Raw genomic sequence first — 23,104 nt, forward strand, 5'->3', positions numbered from 1 at the left:
AAGGGAGATAGAGAATTAAGTAGTAAATGCGCCTCATATCATTTATAGAAACTTAACCTAGAGCAACTATGCCCTGACTCCCCTCCCCCCCACCCCCCCTCCCCAAGAGGATACTTTCTGAAAAATCTCAGTATGAAGCAAATGAAGTGTTGGTTTAAATTTTACCTTGGGAGGAGGATGTATCAGATAAATTAGTTTAAAAACCTGTTTCTGTGATTTCAATTTTGTTTAACCTTTGAAAAGGTTACTTTGCAGCTATTTAGAAGACAATAATTTAAGGTGCAAATTGTGAATCCAAGGGGAAATTTAAGTGTTGAAGGTTGCCTTTCTAGTCAGTCCTAAGAATAAAAGGGGGGTGGGGTAGTTTAATAACACAAGCCTTATGGAGAAGTGGTGTAATAGAAAGAGCATGGGCGTTAGTCAGAAAAGTTGGATTTGAATCCCATCTTTGCAACTAATCCTCTTTACTGAATATAAGGAGATTTTAGATTGAAGCTAATTCCAATGAAATTTGAAAAGTATGTGCACACATAATAACAAGTCAGTTCAAAACAGGTTTATGAATATCTGAAACGTCCTAGTCCGTGCAGTTATGAAAATAAATTGCTTCCCCTGAGAAGTTTAATTAATGGAATAATTTGTATATTTACTACTTATAAAAGTAGATATAAAATGCATTTGATCCCGTTAGCTGTTGAGTATAGATACACTTAAACTAGATTTTTGAATATATTATGTGACCTTGGGCAAGTTTAAGATTTTTAAGCCTTAGTTTTTTCATTTATAAAATAGAGATAAGAATAAACTATTGGTCATTGTTCTTAGTTGTAAACTAAGAAAAGGAGTTGGTTAAAAGACTACTGAGTATTCACTTTTAGGATCAGTGCTGCAGGTTGGTCTGATGAGAAACTGGTGCTATTACCACCAAGCACTGGATGCTACAGTACCTCTGCTACTTTAACCTCAGGAAACTTGATCTTGTAGCCTCTCTTTTTAGTGCTGACAGAAAGATCTCTCCATCCACTCCCTTTTGAGTCCCTAGATCCATGGTCAAAGTATGGTGCCGGAGCATCTGGTAGTTAGGATATATATCCTTGTCCATATTGTAGGAGAATCAGCATTTTCAACTCCTGTTAAGGGTGAATGACCATCTTCGTCCCCAACCAGAACTCATGAAATAGGCAGTTTGCAGTGATGGGAAGAAGTCAGGTACTGAGTGGCAGAAGTGGCAAAAGTGAATGTTTCGTGTCTTTTACTCTGTCTCATAGCGTTGTGGTGGAAAGTAGCACTCCCCCTCCCCTCCACTTATATGTAGTGCTTGGTTCAAACTTGGTACATAAAACCTCATAAAATGAGAAAGATTGTTTTCTGGGTAGAAAACTAACCTTGAGTGTTAAAGTTATTTTACTTTCTTCTTATTATTTTAAAATAAAAGACTTTCAACATTTGATAGCAATTCTGCCAAGTATTTAAAGTAATTTTGCCTCACAGTGGTTTTCAAAGTCTCTATTTGATTTTTGAGAGCATTCCTAATTTCTGTCCTGGTGCTTGAAGTATAACACAGCCAAGAACTGTTGGACAGTGATTATCGGCCAAATATCTATTATTAGACTCCAAAAATGTCATACTAGATTTAACTTATTTTGGAATTTTAGAGATTCATTGACATATACATCACTCTTGTATTTCTGGAAATTTTTTATGTGAAATAGATAAGAAATAAAGTATGGTCTGACTTATATTCCTTTCCACAAGTTTATTTGCTATATACAGATAGTAAATTAAAAGGGTTAGCATGTTAATGCATTATCCTTTTAAATCCATAGCTTAAATAATAGTGTTTATTAGAGTGGTTAATCTTGGATCACAGTTGTTGACTTCTAGTAAATTACTGACTGCTTTCAAATCTTTAATATGTAACTTATGAAATTTAAATGTTTATATGAAGTCCAAACACTGTATCCTTTTTAATTACCTCTACTAACTTATTTAAAATTTTACTGGTTAACTTATAGGATAATTCATAATTTTCTGTTTTTTTCACCTTTAGTTTACTTTTCTTAAACAAGAGCTTAATGTAGTGAGATCTGTTGTACTTCATGTAATTACTTTCTTCCTTGTTTTCTATTACATTGGTTCCTAAACTTTGTAATACTATATGAGGGGGATATAAGAATTTAATTAATTATTTAATGATATTAATAAAGGTCCTTTTTCAAATTAATTTTTAATATTTAAAAAACAAAAATATTTTCCTGAATTACTTTGTTCTATTTGTATTATAGTAACTAACATAAAGTACATAATATAAATAACAGTATATTGTGTTGTTGGAGAGGAACACTGTGGTTGGGTCTGCGGTCTCTTTTTTTGTTTGTTTGTTTTTGCGGTACGCGGGCCTCTCACTGTTGTGGCCTCTCCCGTTGCGGAGCACAGGCTCCGGACGCGCAGGCTCAGCGGCCATGGCTCACGGGCCCAGCCGCTCCGCGGCATGTGGGATCCTCCCGGACCGGGGCACGAACCCGCGTCCCCCACATCGGCAGGTGGACTCTTAACCACTGCGCCACCAGGGAAGCCCTGCGGTCTCTTTTTGCTTAAACTGATTTTTTATTTTTTGCTTTTAATAATTTATGAGTGAAGGTTAACCAAATAGACACCAATCCTTTGGGTAAAAACAGTTATGTTCAGAATACATATTTAGAATAGGAGTCCTTTTAATTCACACCCTGTTCTCATTTTTATTTTTTATTTATTTTATTTATTTTTTTATTTAACAAATTTAATCAGTTATACATATACATATGTTCCCATATCCCCTCCCTTTTGCGTCTCCCTCCCGCCCTCCCTATCCCACCCCTCCAGGTGGTCACAAAGCACCGAGCTGATCTCCCTGTGCTATGCGGCTGCTTCCCACTAGCTATCTACCTTACGTTTGGTACTGTATATATGTCCATGCGGCTCTTTCACTTTGTCACAGCTTACCCTTCCCCCTCCCCATATCCTCAAGTCCATTCTCTAGTAGGTCTGTGTCTTTATTCCTGTCTTACCCCTATGTTCTTCATGACATTTTTTCCTTAAATTCCATATATATGTGTCAGCATACAGTATTTGTCTTTCTCTTTCTGACTTACTTCACTCTGTATGACAGACTCTAGGTCCATCCACCTCATTACAAATAGCTCAATTTCGTTTCTTTTTATGGCTGAGTAATATTCCATTGTATATATGTGCCACATCTTCTTTATCCATTCATCTGATGATGGACACTTAGGTTGTTTCCATCTCCGGGCTATTGTAAATAGGGCTGCTGTGAACATTTTGGTACATGACTCTTTTTGAATTATGGTTTTCTCAGGATATATGCCCAGTAGTGGGATTGCTGGGTCATATGGTAGTTCTATTTGTAGTTTTTTTTTTTTTTTTTTTTTTGTTGGGGGTAGGAGTTTATTGATTTATTTATTTATTTTTGCTGTGTTGGGTCTTCGTTTCTGTGCGAGGGCTTTCTCTAGTTGTGGCAAGCGGGGGCCACTCTTCATCGCGGTGCGCAGGCCTCTCACTATCGCGGCCTCTCTTTTTGCGGAGCGCAGGCTCCAGACGCGCAGGCTCAGTACTTGTGGCTCACGGGCCTAGTTGCTCTGCGGCATGTGGGATCTTCCCAGACCAGGGCTCGAACCCGTGTCCCCTGCATTAGCAGGCAGATTCTCAACCACTGCGCCACCAGGGAAGCCCCAATTTGTAGTTTTTTAAGGAACCTCCATACCGTTCTTCATAGTGGCTGTACCAATTCACATTCCCACCAGCAGTGCAAGAGTGTTCCCTTTTTTCCACACCCTCTCCAGCATTTCTTGTTTCTAGATTTTTTGATGATGGCCATTCTGACTGGTGTGAGATGATATCTCATTGTAGTTTTGATTTGCATTTCTCTAATGAGTAAAGATGTTGAGCATCCTTTCATGTGTTTGTTGGCAGTCTGTATATCTTCTGTGGAGAAATGTCTATTTAGGTCTTCTGCCCATTTTTGGATTGGGTTGTTTGTTTTTTTGTTATTGAGCTGCATGAGCTGCTTATAAATTTTGGAGATTAATCCTTTGTCAGTTGCTTCATTTGCAAATATTTTCTCCCATTCTGAGGGTTGTCTTCTGGTCTTGTTTATGGTTTCCTTTGCTGTGCAAAAGCTTTTAAGTTTCATTAGGTCCCATGTGTTTATTTTTGTCTTTATTTCCATTACTCTAGAAGGTGGGTCAAAAAGGATCTTGCTGTGATTTATGTCATAGAGTGTTCTGCCTATGTTTTCCTCTAAGAGTTTGATAGTGTCTGGCCTTACATTTAGGTCTTTAATCCATTTTGAGCTTATTTTTGTGTATGGTGTTAGGGAATGATCTAATCTCATACTTTTACATGTCCCTGTCCCGTTTTCCCAGCACCACTTATTGAAGAGGCTGTCCTTTCTCCACTGTACATTCCTGCCTCCTTTATCAAAGATAAGGTGACCATATGTGCGTGGGTTTATCTCTGGGCTTTCTATCCTGTTCCATTGATCTGTCTTTCTGTTTTTGTGCCAGTACCACACTGTCTTGATTACTGTAGCTTTGTAGTATAGTCTGAAGTCAGGAAGCCTGATTCCTCCAGCTCCATTTTTCGTTCTCAAGATTGCTTTGGCTATTTGGGGTCTTTTGTGTTTCCATACAAATTGTGAAATTTTTTGTTCTAGTTCTGTGAAAAATGCCAGTGGTAGTTTGATAGGGATTGCATTGAATCTGTAGATTGCTTTGGGTAGTAGAGTCATTTTCACAATGTTGATTCTTCCAATCCAAGAACATGGTACATCTCTCCATCTATTTGTATCATCTTTAATTTCTTTCATCAGTGTCTTATAATTTTCTGCATACAGGTCTTTTGTCTCCTTAGGTAGATTTATTCCTAGATATTTTATTCTTTTTGTTGCAATGGTAAATGGGAGTGTTTCCTTGATTTCACTTTCAGATTTTTCATCATTAGTATATAGGAATGCCAGAGATTTCTGTGCATTAATTTTGTATCCTGCTGCTTTACCAAATTCATTGATTAGCTCTAGTAGTTTTCTGGTAGCATCTTTAGGATTCTCTATGTATAGTATCATGTCATCTGCAAACAGTGACAGCTTTACTTCTTCTTTTCCAATTTGGATTCCTTTTATTTCCTTTTCTTCTCTGATTGCTGTGGCTAAAACTTCCAAAACTATGTTGAATAAGAGTGGTGAGAGTGGGCAACCTTGTCTTGTTCCTGATCTTAGTGGAAATGGTTTCAGTTTTTCACCATTGAGGACGATGCGGGCTGTGGGTTTGTCATATATGGCCTTTATTATGTTGAGGAAAGTTCCCTCTATGCCTACTTTCTGCAGGGTTTTTATCATAAATGGGTATTGAATTTTGTCGAAAGCTTTCTCTGCATCTGTTGAGATTATCATATGGTTTTTCTCCTTCAATTTGTTAATATGGTGTATCACGTTGACTGATTTGCGTATATTGAAGAATCCTTGCATTCCTGGAATAAACCCCACTTGATCATGGTGTATGATCCTTTTAATGTGCTGTTGGATTCTGTTTGCTAGTATTTTGTTGAGGATTTTTGCATCTATGTTCATCAGTGATATTGGCCTGTAGTTTTATTTCTTTGTGTCATCTTTGTCTGGTTTTGGTATCAGGGTGATGGTGGCCTCATGGAATGAGTTTGGGAGTGTTCCTCCCTCTGCTATATTTTGGAAGAGTTTGAGAAGGATAGGTGTTAGCTCTTCTCTAAATGCTTGATAGAATTCGCCTGTGAAGCCATCTGGTCCTGAGCTTTTGTTTGTTGGAAGATTTTTTATCACAGTTTCAATTTCAGTGCTTGTGATTGGTCTGTTCATATTTTCTATTTCTTCCTGATTCAGTCTTGGCAGGTTGTGCATTTCTAAGAATTTGTCCATTTCTTCCAGGTTGTCCATTTTATTGGCATAGAGTTGCTTGTAATAATCTCTCATGATCTTTTGTATTTCTGCAGTGTCAGTTGTTACTTCTCCTTTTTCATTTCTAATTTTATTGAGTCTTCTCCCTTTTTTTCTTGATGAGTCTGGCTAATGGTTTATCAATTTTGTTTATCTTCTCAAAGAACCAGCTTTTAGCTTTATTGATCTTTGCTCTCGTTTCCTTCATTTCTTGGTTTTTTTTGTTTGTTTGTTTGGTTTTTTTGCGGTACGTGGGCCTCTCACTGTTGTGGCCTCTCCCGTTGCAGAGCACAGGCTCCAGACGTGCAGGCTCAGCGGCCATGGCTCACGGGCCCAGCCGCTCCATGTCATGTGGGATCTTCTCGGACCGGGGCACGAACCCGTGTCCCCTGCATCGGCAGGCGGACTCTCAACCACTGCGCCACCAGGGAAGCCCTCCTTCATTTCTTTTTCATTTATTTCCAATCTGATTTTTATGATTTCTTTCCTTCTGCTAACTTTGGGATGTTTTTGTTCTTCTTTCTCTAATTGCTTTAGGTGCAAGGTTAGGTTGTTTATTCGAGATGTTTCCTGTTTCTTAAGGTAGGATTGTATTGCTATAAACTTCCCTCTTAGAACTGCTTTTGCTGCATCGTCGTGTCTCCATTGTCATTTGTTTCTAGGTATTTTTAAATTTCCTCTTTGATTTCTCAGTGATCACTTCGTTATTAAGTAGTGTATTGTTTAGCCTCCATGTGTTTGTATTTCTTGCAGCTCTTTTCCTGTAATTGATATCTAGTCTCATAGCATTGTGGTCAGAAAAGACACTTGATACAATTTCAATTTTCTTAAATTTACCAAGGCTTGATTTGTGACCCAAGATATGATCTATCCTGGAGAATGTTCCATGAGCACTTGAGAAAAATGTGTATTCTGTTGTTTTTGGATGGAATGTCCTATAAATATCAATTAAGTCCATCTTGTTTAATGTATCATTTAAAGCTTGTGTTTCCTTATTTATTTTCATGTTGGATGATCTGTCCATTGGTGAAAGTGGGGTGTTAAAGTCCCCTACTATGATTGTGTTACTGTCGATTTCTCCTTTTATGGCTGTTAGTATTTGCCTTATGTCAAATTGAGGTGCTCCTATGTTGGGTGCATAAATATTTACAATTGTTATATCTTCTTCTTGGATCGATCCCTTGATCATTATGTAGTGTCCTTCTTTGTCTCTTCTAATAGTCTTTATTTTAAAGTCTATTTTGTCTGATATGAGAATTGCTACTCCAGCTTTCTTTTGGTTTCCATTTGCATGGAATATCTTTTTCCATCCCCTTACTTTCAGTCTGTATGTGTCTCTAGGTCTGAAGTGGGTCTCTTGTAGACAGCATATATATGGGTCTTGTTTTTGTATCCATTCAGCCAATCTGTGTCTTTTGGTGGGAGCATTTGGTCCATTTACATTTAAGGTAATTATCGATAGGTATGTTCCTATTCCCATTTTCTTAATTGTTTTGGGTTAGTTATTGTAGGTCTTTTCCTTCTGCTGTGTTTCTTGCCTAGAGAAGTTCCTTTAGCATTTGTTGTAAAGCTGGTTTGGTGGTGCTGAACTCTCTCAGCTTTTGCTTGTCTGTAAACGTTTTAATTTCTCCATCAAATCTGAATGAGATCCTTGCTGGGTAGAGTAATCTTGGTTGCAGGTTTCTCTCCTTCATCACTTTAATTATGTCCTGCCACTCCCTTCTGGCTTGTAGAGTTTCTGCTGAGAGATCAGCTGTTATCCTGATGGGGATTCCCTTGTGTGTTACTTGTTGTTTTTGCCTTGCTGCTTTTAATATGATTTCTTTGTGTTTAATTTTTGACAGTTTGATTAATATGTGTCTTGGCATATTTCTCCTTGAATTTATTCTGTGTGGGACTCTCTGTGCCTCCTGGACTTGATTAACTATTTCCTTTCCCATATTAGGGAAGTTTTCAACTATAATCTCTTCAAATATTTTCTCAGTCCCTTTCTTTTTGTCTTCTTCTTCTGGAACCCCTATAATTCGAATGTTGGTGCATTTAATGGTGTCCCAGAGGTCTCTGAGACTGTCCTCTGTTCTTTTCATTCTTTTTTCTTTATTTTGCTCTGCATCAGTTATTTCCACTATTTTATCTTCCACCTCACTTATCCATTCTTCTGCCTCAGTTATTCTGCTATTGATCCCATCTAGAGTATTTTTCATTTCATTTATTGTGTTTTTAATCGATGCTTGATTCATCTTTAGTTCTTCTAGGTCCTTGTTAACTGTTTCTTGCATTTTGTCTATTCTATTTCCAAGATTTTGGATCTTGGAAATAGAATCTTGGATCATCTTTACTATCATTATTCTGAATTCTTTTTCAGGTAGACTGCCTATTACCTCTTCATTTGTTAGGTCTGGTGGGTTTTTATCTTGCTCCTTCTCCTGTGTGTTTTTCTGTCTTCTCATTTTGCTTATGTTACTGTGTTTGGGGTCTCCTTTTTGCAGGCTGCAGGTTCGTAGTTCCCGTTGTTTTTGGTGTCTGTCCCTAGTGGCTAAGGTTGGTTTAGTGGGTTGTGTAGGCTTCCTGATGGAGGGGACTAGTGCCTGTGTTCTGGTGAATGAGGCTGGATCTTGTCTTTCTGGTGGGCAGGTCCACGTCTGGTGGTGTGTTTTGGGGTGTCTGCGGACTTTTTATGATTTTAGGCAGCCTCTCCGCTAATGGGTGGCGTTGTGTTCCTGTCTTGCTAGTTGTTTGGCATAGGGTGTCCAGCACTGTAGCTTGCTGGTCGTTGAGTGAAGCTGGGTGCTGGTGTTGAGATGGAGATCTCTGGAAGATTTTCGCCGTTTGATATTATGTGGAGCTGGGAGGTCTCTTGTGGACCAGTGTCCTGAAGTTGGCTCTCCCACCTCAGAGGCACAGCACTGACTCCTGGCTCCTCAATTTGGGATGATTTGTCGTCTATTCATGTATTCCACAGATGCAGGGTACATCAAGTTGATTGTGGTGCTTTAATATGCTGCTTCTGAGGCTGCTGGGAGAGATTTCCCTTTCTCTTCTTTGTTCCCACAGCTCCGGTGTCTCAGCTTTGGATTTGGCCCCGCCTCTGCGTGTAGGTCGCCGGAGGGCGTCTGTTCTTCGCTCAGACAGGACAGGGTTAAAGGAGCAGCCGCTTCGGGGACTCTGGCTCACTCAGGCCGTGGGGGAGGGAGGGGCACGGAGTGCGGGGCGAGCCTGCAGCGGCAGAGGTCGGCGTGACGTTGCACCAGCCCGAGGCGCGCCGTGCGTTCTCCCAGGGAAGCCGTCTCTGGATCCCGGGACCCCGGCAGTGACGGGCTGTGCAGGCTCCTGGAAGGGCAGCGTGGACAGTGACCTGCGCTCGCACACAGGCCTCTTGGTGGCGGCAGCAGCAGCCCCAGCGTCCCACGCCCGTCTCTGGGCTCCGCGCTTTCAGCCGCGGCTTGCGCCTGTCTGTGGGGCTCCTTTAAGCAGCACTCTTAATCCCCTCTCCTTGCGCACCAGGAAACCAAGAGGGAAGAAATAGTCTCTTGCCTCTTCAGCAGCTCCAGAGTTTTCCCGGACTCCCTCCCGGCTAACTGTGGTGCATTAGCCCCCCTCAGGCTGAGTTCTTGCCGCCAGCCCCAGTCCTCTCCCTGCGCTCTGACCAAAGCCCGAGCCTCAGCTTCCAGCGCCGCCCGCCCCGGCGGGCGAGCAGACAAGCCTCTTGGGCTGGTGAGTGCCGGTCGGCACCAATCCTCTGTGCGGGAATCTCTCCGCTTTGCCCTTCCCAGGTACGTGGGGAGTTTCTTGCCTTTTGGGAGGTCTGAGGTCTTCTGCCAGCGTTCAGTAGGTGTTCTGTAGGAGTTGTTCCACGTGTAGCTATATTTCTGGTGTATCTGTGGGGAGGAAGGTGATCTCTGCGTCTTACTCTTCCACCGTCTTCCTCGGAAGTCCCTGTTCTCATTTTTAGCACTAAAAATATATTTCAAAAAAATCAATGTAAGCATAATCCAGAACCTACCCCCCCAACCCCCATCCACCCCTTGCCCCAATTTCTCATCTCCCTTTGTTATCAAGCCCTCCTCCAACCACCCCCATCCCTGGAAACCATTGAACAGTTTACATTACCTCATTTACCTTTGCAGGAATGTTATGTGCATGAAATCATATAGCATGTGGTCTTTTGAGTATGGCTTTTTTCACTTAGCATAATGACATTCATTCATGGTTTGAGTGTATCAGTAGTTCCTTTTATTTCTGAATAGTATCCTGTTATATGGATTTTCCACTGTTTGTCCTTTCCCCAGTTGAGAGACAACTGGTTCCAGTTTTTGTCAGTTATGGGGTGGGGGGGAACAAGTAAAAACATTTGCTGCAGTTTTTCATGTGAACGTAAGTTCTTATTCTACTTGAATATATACTTAGGAAGGATATCGCTGGGCTGTATGTAAAGTGTATGTTTAACTTTAGAAAAATTGCCAGAGTCAACTTTTCCACAGTGACTGTACTAATTTCGCACTTCTGTTAGCAGTATAGGACAATTCTAGTTACTCTGTATGCTCACTAGCACTTAGTATTTTCAGTTTTTCTTTTAAGCCATTCTAATGGGTGTTATCTTACTGATTTTAATTTGCATTTCCTTGATGACTAGTGAGCATATTTTCATGTTTTTACTTACCATTCATGTATCTTCTTTGGTGAAGTATCTGTTCAAATCTTTTGTCCATTCTCTAAAATTTTTTTTTTTAATTTGTGTTGTTTAGGGATTTTTTTCAAGAATAGCATCTTCTGAATACAAGTCCTTGTCAGATATGTGATTTGTAACTGCTTTTCCCCCATCTGTGACTTATCTTCTCCATAGCTTAATGTAACTTTTGCGTGCTTTTTAAAGAACTGAGTTCTTTGTACTGATGAAGCTCTTTTTAACAGTTTTTATTTATGGATCATGCTTTTGGTGTCGTATCTTTGAAGTCTTCGGTTAAACTAAACTTATAAAAGGTTTCTCCTATATTTTCACAGTTTTATAGTTTCAGGTTTTGCATTTTGTTTTATGATCCATTTTGAGGTTTTCTATATGGTGTGAGGTAGGGTTTGAGGCTGATTTTTTTACATTGGGATATTCATTAAATCCAGCACCATTTGTTGAAAAGACTGTTCTTTCTCCACTGTATTGCCTTTGCAAGCTGTGTTGAAAATCAGTTGACCATATATTTGTGGGTCTATATCTGGACTCTCTATTCTGTTCTATGGATCTGTATATCTGTCCTTTCTGTAGTGTACCATATTGTTTTGTTTATTCTAGCTTTATAGTAAATCTGGAAATCAGTTGGTGTAAGTCTCCCAACTGTAAGATTTAGATCCAAGGATTTCATGGGTTTGGGTGCTATTATAAGTGGTACTCAAATTTTAAAATTTTTCTAATTATTCATTACAGTTTATAGAAATATGATTGTTTTGTATCTGTTGACCTTAACTGCCTTAAACTCAGTTTTAGTTCTAGTAGCTTTTTTGTTGTTGATTCTTTAGGACTTTCTAATAGTCATGTCATCTGCAAAAAAAAGATCATTTCATTTCTTCCATTCCAGTTAGTATGCCTGGTACTTCTTTTTCTTGTACTGTCTGAGACCTCCACTGTAATGTGGAATAAGAGTGGTAAGAGCAGACATCCTTGCTTTGTTTTTGATGTTAGGGGAAAATATTCAGGGTTTTAACTGTAAGTATGATGTTAGGTGTAGGTTTTTTGTAATTGCTCTTGTAAGATTTTTTTTCAAGAAAAAATTTCTAAGACCTATTTTAAAAATTGTTAAAAGTCAGGATAAAATCATAATGGTATCTTAAGACAGTGATGTAATTGGCATTGCCTGTGCATGCTCACATTTGTTTAGTATTCCACATTGCATGTCTAGACAGCTATAACCCTTCAACATTTCAGTTAACAAATTATTTGAGGATCATTTGAGGAAGAAATAGAGCTCTGTTGTTTGAGAACTTTCCTTTGACATCTTCTGTTAAGGTCAAAGTAGCGCCAACATTAAAAAATAATATCATGAGGAAACAATCAGATCAGAATGTGAGGTAGTCTGTAAAACAACTAACCTGGTTTCTTCAGTAAATAAATGACATGTTTGAAAAGAGGAGATGAGTTGTTGCAGATTAAGGAGACTTAAGAGATATAACTTGAGAGGTAATTGATAGACCTTGTTTAGATTCTGATTTGATATATAATGAAGTACTTGGGAGTGGGATTTGCCTCAGAATATATGAAGAAAAACAAAAAGAAAGAAAGAAAAAAGAAAGCAGGGTGGTTAAGCAGATGACACAATGTTGATAATTTGGTTTAGGAATTTATTTGAGGTCTGTTATTCTATATTAAAATATGTTTGAAGGTTTTAATTATAAAAGTTTTTTTTTTAATATGCAGAATAGGTGTCACCAACTTGGAAGAAAATCTTGGAAAGACGAATGGGACACCCTTTTCATAAATACTGCATCACCAGTACTCTTTATGGCACAAAAGACTAATATGTAGAAAAAACTGTTACTGGTGACTGATTTGAAGAGTAATTCAGAAGAGTTGGACTTTGAATGTTGATGAAGTTTTAGGAATTTTTAGCTTACATTAGGAAATAAAAGCAAATTAATATGGGATGTTCCTTTTATTGAAATGTTAGCTTGCTTTCTCACTCAGGAAAGCTCTACCCCAAAGATAAATGTGTGAAAATAGAGATTCATGATGCCTTTAGAGGACTGTAGAAAATTTTGGGATGTTTTGTCTTGAACAGAGATAATGTATTGATAGCAGGAATGTTTGTTTATTTGCTGTACTTTATTTCCATTTCTCTAGTTATAAATAATATAAAATGTCTCTGAAGAGGTTAATTTGGAAAAATTTGGTAGGTCATGATTAGCCACATAGTCAGGAAGATAGAGTTATCTGACATCCCAAGAAAAAAAATATTTATCCAGTTTTATCATTTAAAAAAAGTCCTGTAGAGAAAACCCTTAAATGTAAGTACACTTTTTTGAATTCTTTCTGATTGGAAAATAAGGAGAGATGCATTTTGAGACATCAGTTGGTGTGGTAAATGCATTAAAAATGCGTTGTGGATTTAACATGTGTTTCAGTTCTCTGTCAAAATTTTCTCTGGTGAGTACTTTTGTCAAGACACCAAGTAAAAGGCAGAGGAAATTTTCTTCTGCAAATGTCGTTTGCATCCTTTCAATTTTTTGCTATGTTGACATGAACTAATATAGTTTAGAAGAAAATTAGCTATCTTCTCTAGGGCATTTTATAATTTTTACATATGAAAAGAACGTTAGGAATACATGAGGCATTGTTAGTCTGTTGGATTCTCTTGTGTTAGAGTTACTTGTGGCTCTAAGTAATGCTACAGCATATTTCAAAGGCAAATATGCTTCCCCAAATGTTAAACATTAATGAAATCATGAGTTCAGGAAATAAAGTTGATGCTATATTAAGATTTAATTTTCTGACATTCTCCCTAAAATCATGTCCGTAAAATCCTATTCATATACTGCTTTCAAAACGTTTAAAGAAATTTGTGTAATGTCATTTTTGGATATTTTTTCCTGGTTTTCTCTCTTAAAATACGTATGATAACCTTTGTATTAATTTGTGACATTTTGTTACTTTAAATAGAACTTTAATAACAAAATTAGTCTTTGTGACACTATTAGGTAGAAAGATTAATTTGAGAATTTTGGATGATTTCAAACTTTGAAGAGGCAGGTGGGTAAGACCTTGATGTGGGCGGGATTGTACCATGCCTATATTTCAATAACTTTAAAATCAAAACACATTATTCCCTTCTGTACATAAGTATCTTATGACTTAGGGCAAATATTTAACTTCTTTTCTGTGTTTCAGTGCGATTTAATCTACTTAAATTAGCTCATTAACTTTGCTTTAGAAAAATATTTTTAAAGTTTCTTTTATTTTTATTTGGATGCCCTGCTTACTGGTTCATTTTTTTGTTTTGCTTTGTTTTGTTTTATTTTCAGTTGTGGAAGAAGGACTCTGGGAAAATGGCCTTTCCTACGAATGTCGGACGCTGCTCTTCAAAGCGATCCACAATCTGTTAGAAAGGTAAGAGAAGGAATATCATCACAGTGGTTTTGACACACCCAAGTATAATGCTAGATACTCAGAGGGTTTCCTGTGATTCTGAAAACACTTTCACATACAACTTTATAAAAATGTATATAAATCTCTTCTTTCTTTTTATATTGATACAATTTCAAACTTAGAGAATTTCTAGGAGTGGCACAAAGTACTCCATATATCCTTTCACACAGCTTCACTAACAGTTTTTCTTTTGCCCAGTTTGCTTTATAATTTGTGTGATTGCTCACCCTCTCACCCACCCTGCTTTTGCACCCAGTGTGAATCATGTGTGTTCATGTGTGTGCATTCAGATTTATTCCCTCAAACGCCTGAGTCATTTACACACTTGAGATTCTTCTCCTGTAACTCCGAAGTATTTAGGTGTACATTTCCTAAGGACAAGGACATCCTCTCCTATAAGCCCAGTACAATTATGAAAATTAGGAAATAAAGCCGTGATAAAATGCCATTATCTAATCCGTAGTTCAACTCAGATGTTACCATTTGTCCCAGTTACGTTCTTTTTAGCTTAACCTCCCTCCCCCAAGATTAGTCTGTAATCATGCATTATATTTAGTTCTCATGTCATTTTAAATCTAGAAGAGTTCCTTAACCTTTCTTTTTCTTTCTCAACATTGACATTTTGGATGAGTTAAGGCCATATATTTTATATAATATACCTCAATTTGAGATAGTTTCCTCATGATAAGATTTAGTTTATACTTCTTCAATCGGAGTACCATAGAAATGATGTTGTGTCCTTCTCAGTGTATCGAAAGAGGAGGCCCATTTGTTGAGCCTCTCATTATTGATGATGATTAACATTGATCCCTCTCGTGAGTGGTGTTCCGCCCAGGTTCTCCACTGTAGATTAATAAGTAACTATGATCTTTGTTATTTCTGTCTTTGAAATTAATAAGTAATTTGTGGCCAGATCCAATGAGATTGTGTAATTATCCCATTTGTTATGAAATTCTGAGTCACTTGGTTAAGCTTCTGTCGGTGGTCCTTGTCTATATCAGTTATTACTTGTATGACTGTAATGTCACCATTCCTTCTATTAGTTGGCATTCTTTTGTAAGGAAAAGATTTTCAGTTTCTCCCATGGATTTATGTATTCCTCTCTCTCCCCTAATCTTTCTATCTGTATAAATTTGGAAAAGAGGGATTCCTGTTCTACTCAGTGAATTATAATTTATCACTGTCATTTAAGTTGATGCCTAAGTACTTGCAGATCGGCTGGGGGGAAGCCCCTTCATGATGGCTCCTGTGGTTTTTTGACCTGTCCTCATCATTGTTTGAACACCTCCTTACTTGCTGGCATAACAATATGTCCCAGGCCCTGGATGGTGTTTTAAGGGGAGGCATAGATGAGAAAGAATGGATTATTTAAGAATGTCTATGGGAAAAGCTTTGTACTTCCTTCCCTGAGTTTATATATAGTTCTTTTAGGTGATCAAAACTGGAAGGACATTCTGGTACCTTCAAGTTTCTTATCCAAGCTGTTATCTAGGGTAATATCACTGCAATATCACTGCTTAGGATTCTTAAGTTACAGTTAATAAGTTGTCATAATTTAAGTCACTCAGAAAGACCTTTCCCACCAAATTTATCTATTTTTCATTCTGAACTTTTGTTCCTACTTCTGTATTTGGAGTAGACCTAGAGGCTATCTGTTACTAAGGCAGTATATTTTAGAAGCATTGGTTTTAAGAGTTGAGTACTCTTAAATATTCCAGATATTTGGCAGTTCTTCTCCCATTGCAAAACAAAACAAAGCACACGTATACACAAAGTCCCTTCAGGAAAATGTGGAAAATTTACTATTTCCATAATCCTGTGCCAGAATAAAGCTCGTATATCTGTATAGTAATTAATGTACCTTTAAACACAGTCCTTTTTACATAATTTTTAAAAATTAATTAATTAATTTTATTTTTGGCTGCGTTGGGTCTTCATTTCTACGTGCAGGCTTTCTCTAGTTGCGGCGAGCAGGGGCTACTCGTGATGCGCGGGCTTCTCATTGCGGTGGCTTCTCTTGTTGCGGAGCACAGGCTCTAGGCGCATGGGCTTCAGTAGTTGTGGCTCGCAGGCTCTAGAACGCAGGCTTAGTAGTTGTGGCACACGGGCTTAGTTGCTCTGCAGCATGTGGGATTTCCCTGGACCAGGGCTCGAACCCATGTCCGCGGCATTGGCAGGCGGATTCTCAACCACTGCGCCACCAGGGAAGTCCCAATAATTTTTTAATGTATATGGAACAAAGTATATATTTTAAAAAATTGTAGCTCACTGTGTTGTTTTTTATATCATAATTTATTCTTTTCAGAAAAGTATTAATGAATTTGTGATTGAATTATATTCTTTTTAGTATTTTGTGTCTTAAATGGTAGCATGTTTCTTTGCTGGAAGAAAATTAGAAGAGCAGAAACACTGGGAGAAAAGAGAAATGCAGAAAATTTATTTATTCTGTGCTCGTGTATTCAGAATTTATGATAGAAACTGTAGTCTAGGTCAGATTGAATTATTATTTTATAAGAAAGTTAATTGTGTCATATGCAGTATGTCATGCAATAAAGCTTGAGATAGTTCAGCAGAACTTTGGGTTGGGCCTTGGTTTGATTTCAGGGTCTGTTATTTGGACAGATGCCCTAACCTCACAAAGTCTTAGTTAATGCCCTTTATATTAAATGTAGGATACTGTGCATCTTGAGCTTTTGTTAGATGTTGTGTATGATGCCTGCCACATAATACTTGACCTATTTTCAATAATTATTCATTCCTTTTCCCCATAAATTATTATTTTGCATATTTTAATTTGAATCCTCCTATAGGAGTTTATTTTGAAACAAAACAGTGTTTCTTTTAGAAAATAATGAATACTTAAGCTGTTCGGCTCCCTTTCTACTGTTAGAACGGATGAGTTGAGATTCTTTTGAAAATTTTTAATAGTTCTTTTGTCCTTTAAAATAATATTGTCTTTTCATCAAACTTTTAAGTAACTGTGTTCTATGAATGAAAATTACCCTACTCATGAGACAGGGAAGCATTTTACATGATTGTTTTTAGCTCTCTTTATTCATTGTCAACAGAAACTGGGTTGGCTAATACATGCTTGCCCTTTTGTTCTTCTCATAGCTTAGAGCACTTGCTGTAACTTACTTATCTGTTTACAACCTAAATTTATTGAAATACAGTTTACTGTCTTACTCTCAGCAATTTTCTGTTATGTCTTTGCATTTCTATTTAGATAAGATTGACTTAGTTTCACTAACAGAAGTATTGATATTACTATTTCCAAGGTTGGACACAACATTAAAAGTCAGTTAGGGGCTTCCCTGGTGGCGCAGTGGTTGAGAGTCCGCCTGCTGATGCAGGGGACACGGGTTCGTGCCCCGGTCCGGGAGGATCCCACATGCCACGGAGCGGCTGGGCCCGTGAGCCATGGCCGCTGAGCCTGTGCGTCCGGAGCCTGTGCTCCGCAACGGGAGAGGCCACAACAGTGAGAGGCCTGCGTACCACAAAAAAAAAAAAAAAAAAAAAAGAAGTCAGTTAGTCTGTTTACCCAGCTAATTCTGGAATACCATTCTAAATATAATATCCTTTTTATGTGGTCCTCCATCCTTTCCTTGAATACTTCTGACTATGTGAGCTGAACTTTCCAAAGTTCTTTTCATCTTCTGAGAATACTCACTGTTAGAAAGTCTTTCTTATGCTGAGCAGAAGTCTGTCTCCCTGTAGTTTTCTTTTCTTTACCTTGATTCTGTTCTTTGGGGGTCATATATAATTCATCTAATCCTACTTCCATGGGGTGGCCTGTTTACTATCTTGGTCCCCTAAGTTATTTATTTTTCCTTGTTTGTGGTTCTTACTATATATTACTATATATCCTTATATATTCTTACTATATATCCTCACCCCTTTCCTCCAGCCTTCCAGATAGTCCTCTAGTCAGTTCAGTTCTCTTCATTTTGATTGCCACTGACCTACTTTAAAACTTCATAACTGTTTCACGAAGTATTGCAGTGACCTCTTTAATCATGCTGCTGACCATTGTGAGTCATTTACTGCAGCACTGCTCTATGTCCTCTTACCTCCAGGCAGGAATTATGCTGTTGGGGCTCCCCCTGTCAAAGATTCCTGATAAAGAGCAAAGAGCAGTGGCAAAATACATAATAGCGCATTCATTCAAGCCTCTGTTCAGAAGTGGTACATGCCATCTCTGCTCATATTTCATTGACCCAAGACATTTACCACCAAGCTTAGAGTCAAGTGGATGAGAAGGTATTATCCATCAGTGGGAGGTACCAAAGTCACATGGCCAAGCTTGATGTCAGTGGGACAGGGAGGAATAGCACATATTTGGGAAAAGAATGCAATCTACCATACCTTTTAATTGAGGTCTTCTCTCTTCTAATAACCTGTATTCCAAACAGGTGTGGTTATATTACTAAAAACACAGATATGTTTCTAAAACACAATTATCGGTGTATTTATACATGTTTTTGAAACCTTTGAGCCATATTGGCTTCTTACGGTATTTTCTTCACCTGTGATTTATGAGTCAGAATTTCAGTATCTGAAACTGTGTAGGCCTTCTAAGTCTTATGGTTTTAGATCATACAATCATGGTTATTTTTCCTCTCTTCTGAGAAGGTAGTGTGCTTCCTGTTTTCTTAATGATCAATTATCCCTTTTTGGCAAAATGACCAGAATAATAAAATACCATTTTGTTTTTTTACTTCTATAGAATCTGCTAATTTGACTTGACTTCCCCCCTCCACCCCTTTGTGCCTGCTTTCTCTCTCTTTCTCTTTTTAAAAATAATGCTCTATTTCAGACTGTTCTTCATCAGTCTTTGCAATTTCATGGGATTTTGTATGTACTTCTAATGAACTTGTCAGAGGTTACACTTTGTATTTTAAATTTAGGTTGTCTCACACTCGTCACTAATAGAAAACCACTTTGCTGTGAATAGAGTTTGGAAAACAAAAACCTGCAGGTTTTTTCAGAAATTTCTTCATTTGGCATTTTTAATATTGCAGATTTAATGGCTATTACTCTTATGTTATTATAATTTGTATAGTTTCCATAATATACCATATCCTTCTCATGTACCTATTTAAATAAAGTAAAACATTTGGTTGTCCAGGAAATGTGTGGAGTTCATATCACCCAGAGTTTTTATTAATGTTTCAGTGATTTGCACCACATATGGGACTTATGAAAATCTTGCTTTTGTAGCTTTGAAGAAATACTTAAAATGTCTGCCATAATGCTGTCAAATTGTTATTATGTGTGGTAGTATACTTTAATTATAATTTTCTTAAGTTTTTAAAATTAAACACAGCTGATTTTGATGGAAAGGTTTTGTTGTGTTCCCCCCCCCCTCTAAAATGCAAATCATTGCTTTGCACACAATGGAAGATTACATGGGTCTCTTGAAGCTGTTATGCTCTGTCCGGTCCATGCTTACTTAGGGAGACTTTAATCTGTGGGTATTTGATATTTGTAAAACATAATGGTTCTTTGGAGTAGTCCATTGGTGCTGCTTTCCTAATGGATTGTCAGCCTGTTCACCCATGGTAGTTTATAAGACAGCTGTAAAATTGCCTTGGCTCAGAGCTTCTTATTTGCCAAGAGTTGGTGTTTAGAGTGAAGATACTCAGTTTGGAAAAGTACAGTAAAAATAACATGGAGAAAATTGGAATTATATGATAACAGTAACATTATATTTGTAAATTGGTAGCTTTCAATGCCCTGTGGTATTGTGATCCAATAGAGGTGATTATCAGAGGGCAAAGGAGCAAGGTCCTTGGATGTAGTGGTTCAAGGATTTCAAGAGGATGGATATATTCAGTAGAGAATGGTGGTAGAGTATAGCCTTAGTTGAAGAAATGGTTATGTGATACTGCAACATTGAGGGTCCTTTGGTAAATAAGGTGATTAGAGGAGCTGGAAATGAATAATTAATAAATGCCCATTTTGTTAAATTGCTGCAGTGTGCAGTTCTTTAAAAGAAGTAGAAAAATGAGCCTTTAGACATAAGGGGCATTAAAGGAAGAGACACTACAGACATTGTAGACACAAGTGAATGAAAGCATATATCTAATTGTAAATGTCTAGAGAAAAACATGTTCACCCTAAGACTAATTATTTCATCTATTAATATTTTTAGGACTGGGAAAGGATTAAGACTTTAACTTTTAAATTTAAATTTATTATTATTATTAGTGTGGTTAGAGAGTGGGATTAGACACTAAATGTTTGAAAGTCAAATGGATGTTTCAGGTGAGGCTAGTCCTACAAAAGACCTTAGCCTTACAGAGATTTTGGAGAGGGTGGAAATAATAGGAATTACTTGGCCAGAGGAGACAGCATCCAGTAGGACAGCACCCACTAGGGCACAGTAGGGATCCAAAGTAATGAAGATAGAAGGGGTTAGTTGGAAAAGGTTTCTTCAGCCTTAAATTATATGGGTTGTGGGGTTTTTTGTTTTTAGTTGGGAGGTGAGAGCACTGCAGTTTCTTGGGAGGGGACTTCATACATGTTTGATGTAAATTGGATTGGCGAGGTGAAGGTTTTGATGCTGCTGAGGATGTCCTGGTACAAAGTTATATAAAATTTAGCCTATCTAAGCAGCTCTGTAAGTATATGATAACACTGAGGGGCAGTTTAGTTGAGGATGCAGTAGAGGAACACTATCCTTGGACTTTTTAAATCTATGAAAACTGTCACACCTGCGTAATACGAGGGGCGCAGAAGAGCCGAGCCAGTGGTGGCTCCCTTCTAAACCTCCCAACTATCCCGTCTGGGAAGTGGCTTGCTGATTTACACCGCGGCTGTGGCTGTGGCTCTTGTAAACTTAGGTCAGGTCTGCCCATGGCTTTGGGGTTAGAGATTGGGGCTTGCCAGCTTCAGAGCCAAGTTGTTCTTGTAGTTAATTATTTAGAGCTGTTGGGCATGACACAGAAACATGTACACACACACACAGCCTGATTTCTTTTTTATTTTTCAGCACGTGTTTGTTTCTTTTCTTCTTGAAACAGTGATTTTTTTAGGGCGGTAGTAGGGGGCTTGGAATTATTTCTAAAGAGGAATACTTACCTAGAACTGTTGCTTACGAAACATTTTATAAATCTGAAATCACATTGTGATCTTTGAAGATCAATCTTTAAAGATTGAACTACTTTACAGAATTTTGTCGTATCTTAATAGTAAGGTAATTTTGAAAATCTCAATAACAATGATTGGCATTACTGAGTGGATAGCCAGGGTTAACTGATACATAGTCTTAGCACTATTTGTGATGTTGATTTAAAGCACTTTTTGGCAGATGAAGTTTGTCTGCTAGGTTTATATATTTATCAACTTAAATATAAATTTTGTCCCTCAAAAACTGTAAAATAAGGGTTGATAGAGATAAAAGAGGGAAATTATATTTCTGATATTCTGTAGTTTTTATACCTTAGCATTCTCTCTCTTAAAAAGATTTGCTTAACTTTGTTCTTCAAGTATAATTAAAACATATGGGCAGTAGTGCCAGTCTTCCTAAACATTTATTCTATTGTGTTCTGTTCTGTTCTATTCTGTTTAGTTTTGGCTGCGTTGGGTCTTTGTTGCTGCACACGGCTTTCTCTAGTTGCGGTGAGCAGGGACTACTCTTTTTTTTTTTTTTTTTTTTTTTTTTTAATATTTATTTATTTATTTATTTGGCTGTACTGGCTCTTAGTTGTGGCATGCGGGATCTTTTTTTTTTTTTTTTTTTTTTTTTAGTTGTGGTATGCAGGAATTTTTTTTTTTTTTTTTAGTTGTGGCATGTGAGCTCTTTAGTTGCGGCCTGTGGGATCTTTATAGTTGCAGCATGTAGGATCTAGTTCCCTGACCAGGGATCGAACCCAGGCCCCCTGCATTGGGAGCACAGAGTCTTAGCCACTGGACCACCAAGGAGGTCCCTAAGTTATGTTTTCTTAAAAATCCATGAATCTCTCCCTCATTGCATTTCACCTAAACCTTCACTGTTTTTTTTTTTTTTTACTTGTTGACAGTTTGCTTTATTTATTTATTTATTTTTGGCTGTGTTGGGTCTTCGTTTCTGTGCGAGGGCTTTCTCTAGTTGTGGAGAGTGGGGGCCACTCTTCATCGCGGTGCGCGGGCCTCTCACTATTGCGGCCTCTCTTGTTGCGGAGCACAGGCTCCAGACGCGCAGGCTCAGTAATTTTGGCTCACGGGCCGAGTTGCTCCGCGGCATGTGGGATCTTCCCAGACCGGGGCACGAACCCGTGTCCCCTGCATCGGCAGGCAGACTCTTAACCACTGCGCCACCAGGGAAGCCCCAGGGACTACTCTTTGTTGCGGCGCGTGGGCTTCTCCTTGCAGTGGGTTCTCTTGTTGTGGAGCACGGGCTCTAGGCGCCCGGGCTTCAGTAGTTGTGTCACATGCACTTAGTAGTTGTGGCTTGCAGGCTCTAGAGCGCAGGCTCAGTAGTTGTGGCACACGGGCTTTGTTGCTCTGCAGCATGTGGGATCTTCCTGGACCAGGGCTCCAGCTGGTGTCCCCTGCATTGGTAGGCGGATTTTAACCACTGCGCCACCAGGGAAGTCCCTTCCTAAAATTTTTTAACACCTATGTGATTTCTCACACGTTGAGTATCTACTATGATTTTAGTCTGGAGTGAGTGGTGATGGACTATAAAGAAATGAAATACATAATTTTTTTCTACCTCAAACACATGCACACAAGAAAATTCAAATAACAGTGTGAGTCTGGCCATGATTAGTGGTTACAAACAAGAAGGGTAACAGTATTATACTGCGAATAGGAAAATACTCATTGGTGTATAGCATTCATTTCTCAGATATTTATTGAAGACCTATTACTTTAGAACAGAACATAAAGCATATTACATAATAAGCACTTAAATATTTGTTGAATATTGCCAGTAAATAAGGTAGATAACTGTGTCTGCCCCCAAATTGCTCATAGCTTCTTGGGAGAAAAGAGCCACAGAAATGATTCATTACAACTCAGTGGTGAAA

The 23,104-nt window shown here is 38.2% G+C and overlaps 1 protein-coding gene across 2 annotated transcripts in view; it reads left to right on the forward strand.

The window, feature by feature from the left end:
• Positions 1–23,104, forward strand: part of MED13L (mediator complex subunit 13L) — a 288,468-nt gene that overhangs the window by 140,987 nt on the left and 124,377 nt on the right. For both annotated transcript variants that reach the window (XM_081252288.1, XM_081252289.1), the window contains exon 3: positions 13,967–14,051. In XM_081252288.1, coding sequence (XP_081108414.1) covers positions 13,967–14,051 — 85 coding nt within the window. The remainder of the gene's footprint in view (positions 1–13,966; positions 14,052–23,104) is intronic.

The sequence above is a fragment of the Mesoplodon bidens genome (assembly GCF_964165515.1).
Source record: "Mesoplodon bidens genome assembly, chromosome: 13".
NCBI lineage: Eukaryota > Metazoa > Chordata > Mammalia > Artiodactyla > Ziphiidae > Mesoplodon > Mesoplodon bidens.